We start from the raw sequence: 2,709 nt of genomic DNA on the forward strand, positions 1-2,709 counted from the left end.
CGCATGGAGGAGCAGGAACGACAGCGAAAGGAGGCTCGTGAGGCTGAGAGGCAGAGAAAGAAAGAAAGGGCTCGCGAGGCCAAGGCAGCAGAAGAAGCTGGCGATGGAAAAGGAAAATATCCACGCTGGACTCAGTAGATTCTTGTGGTAGTATTTTAAATTTCGCAATCATTTGTATCTTTATTTCTGCACTTTAATGTAGCTTTATTTCAGGAGTTAAATGTAGGTTTATTCCTACAATGTATCTTATTTTCAGTTGTGCCATGTCGTAATGGAAAAAAATATAGTTTAAGAATAAAGTAGTGGCATTTTCTTTTCCTCCACTAATATCGAACATCGTGCAACAACTACAAAATAAAATTAAGATAGAACATAATGCCCTACAATAAGAGAGTACAAACTAATAATGCAAGTACATCCGAATTAAACGGTAGAACTGGAATAAAACTACATGAAGGCATCATCGTCATCCTCCATCGATGCAGAACTCTTGCCCTTCGAGGATGTAGAACTCTTACCCTTGGACGATGCAGAACTCTTGCTCTTCGAGGATGCAGTACTCTTGCCCTTAGACAATGCAGAACTCTTGCCCTTTGATGATGCAGCACCCGGAAGCGGCGGCATGAAGATATCATCTTCATCCTCGCTCTCCTCAGTCCATAAAAATGGATGATTTTCTGCAGTCCTTCTGAAAGTTTCACTCTTCGGCTCCACTACATTCTTCCACCTTGCACGCAACCTAAGAAGTTCTTTACGTACCTCCTCATAGGTCCTTTCAGGCCACCCAGACCTACGTAATTGGTGAGCCAACTCATTCATTATGGTGTCACTACCGGTGAGTTCGTCCCATGGAACTATCCTATTGTCCATCCTGAAATCGGTAGCTAGCCTCAGAAGAGTCCTGCTCATCCCAGGGTGAAAACTACGATCGAAAGGATAATGGGACATCTCGACTACACTACACTCGAATGCTTATCCACCTCCGTCTGAAGGGGGTTTTATAGGTAGAGAGGAGAAAATGGCGGGAAAGAACGAGTGCAGTGGAGCGGGATAGTATGGCGGGAGATATAGGCGGGAAAAATTGTTCCTGACTGGTGCATTTTTATTTCAGCAAACATAGATGTTCAAATCGAAAAGTCTGATACACACATATATAGATACAATGGGTCGCGCACATGCATAGATGAATCACCCTACTTTACGATGACCACCTGGCCTTTCCTTACGACCGGAAGGGGACAAGCGATTAGGTGGCCGGGTCACACGAAGACCGCGGCCGTACTCCAATTCGGCTTCATGTGTCTGCGAGTCCTGCGTAGGTGGTGGAGTCGCGAATCCTTGTTGCGAACCTGAAGCGTAATTGTACGCGTATGGTTGTGACTCCGGGGGGATAAAAGATGGGCCAATAACATCCCCTCCGAAGAACTCTGTAACTAATGATGTAACCGTGTCGCCAAGATCATGTGATGCTCCCCGGAGGCCTGTGTTGACGCCATGATCATGTGATGCTCCCCGGAGGCCTGTGTTGACGCCGCGTTGGGTGTTCTCATCGCCCCAATTAACATCAGGTGTGTCCTGCACATAGAAACATTTTAAACAAATTGTTAGAGGATAATATATGATATCATTGTAAATGCATTGAAATGTAAACATGACTACCTGAGCATATCCCTCTCCTATACTGTCTGGCCATTGTACTTGGTGCTGGTTTAAATCTGGTACACGAGTCTCCTCGGGCATGGGGATCCCTCGCGTGGAGAGAAACGGCTGAGATCCCTCACCTTGGGTGTATGCATCATATCCTGTGTACGCATATGGGTTAGGGGAAAGAAACTGCTCGGGCATCGAATCCAAGCCCGTGCCATGGTCCTGAGATGTCTGCCCCTGACGAAGCTGCATCGAAGAAGAGCGATGCAGTGGTAGAGATGAGTCATGTCGTGGCAATGTCGTTCTAGTACTCGGACCCTCCCCCCATTGCTCATGGCTCGTACGCGCCTCGCTCGGTCTGGACGACGGTGCCGCACTCGGTCTGGCTGACCTCGCTACCGGCATGTATGCTCCAGTGGCAACGTCGTCGCCTCTACCGCATCTGAACTTCTTTGCCACGAATTGTTGCAAAAGTTTCTGGAATGTCTTGCGATATGGGCCCTGGGCCGGCATGCTATCCGTAGCCATCTGCCCTACTTCGTTGACATTTTCAAGCTGAACAATATTTGAATGTTATTTAGTTCAAATGATTATGAAATGATGGACCTAAAAAAGTTACAAGTGATTACCAGGTGGTCACGATAGTAAGCTGCATGCAGCTCAACATGTCTCCGCGCCTGCTCCTCTTGTGTGAGATGTGTTGGTATAGTAGCTGGCTGACTGGCCAGGCCAGCACGTGTGTTCATGCAGTACCACTGCTTGTACGCTTGATCTGTACTTCCATCGTACGGCCTGCAAAATTAAATAATTACATAAACCGTTGTGATGAAAGCAAAGCATCTTCACGCATCGTATGATCATCGTAAAAAAATAATGTACATAAAATATACCTTAGTTGACGCACTATATCTGCTAGCGCTTCATTTGTCCACTTGTGTACCCATTCACTGTTCTCTTCCCTCCAATCGTATAAACTCCAACCCCTGCCCATATTGGTTAGCCTGCAAATTATGTAACAAAGTGTGAGTTTAGTAAATTAAAAATGACACTAACTATTTAGGG

General features: G+C 46.2%; 1 protein-coding gene across 1 annotated transcript; it reads right to left on the minus strand.

Moving 5' to 3' along the window:
• Positions 1–1,188: 1,188 nt before the first annotated feature.
• On the minus strand, positions 1,189–2,408 carry LOC123138807 (uncharacterized). The gene is made up of 3 exons (XM_044558677.1): positions 2,277–2,408; positions 1,660–2,202; positions 1,189–1,575 (listed from the first exon to the last, which is right to left on the minus strand). The coding sequence occupies exons 1-3, from the start codon at positions 2,391–2,393 to the stop codon at positions 1,189–1,191; spliced, it is 1,047 nt and encodes a 348-aa protein (XP_044414612.1). The 5' UTR covers positions 2,394–2,408.
• Positions 2,409–2,709: the final 301 nt, after the last annotated feature.

The sequence above is a fragment of the Triticum aestivum genome, chromosome 6B, assembly GCF_018294505.1.
Source record: "Triticum aestivum cultivar Chinese Spring chromosome 6B, IWGSC CS RefSeq v2.1, whole genome shotgun sequence".
Taxonomy (NCBI): domain Eukaryota; kingdom Viridiplantae; phylum Streptophyta; class Magnoliopsida; order Poales; family Poaceae; genus Triticum; species Triticum aestivum.

What these genes read in the sequence shown, in the direction of transcription:
- LOC123138807 (XM_044558677.1), bottom strand. Translation starts at nt 2,393, where the DNA reads ATGAACACACGTGCTGGCCTGGCCAGTCAGCCAGCTACTATACCAACA. An exon ending in CTTACTATCGTGACCACCTG is followed by an intron (nt 2,203 to 2,276) that starts GTAATCACTTGT and finishes AATATTGTTCAG; the next exon opens with CTTGAAAATGTCAACGAAGT. An exon ending in TAGGAGAGGGATATGCTCAG is followed by an intron (nt 1,576 to 1,659) that starts GTAGTCATGTTT and finishes TTCTATGTGCAG; the next exon opens with GACACACCTGATGTTAATTG.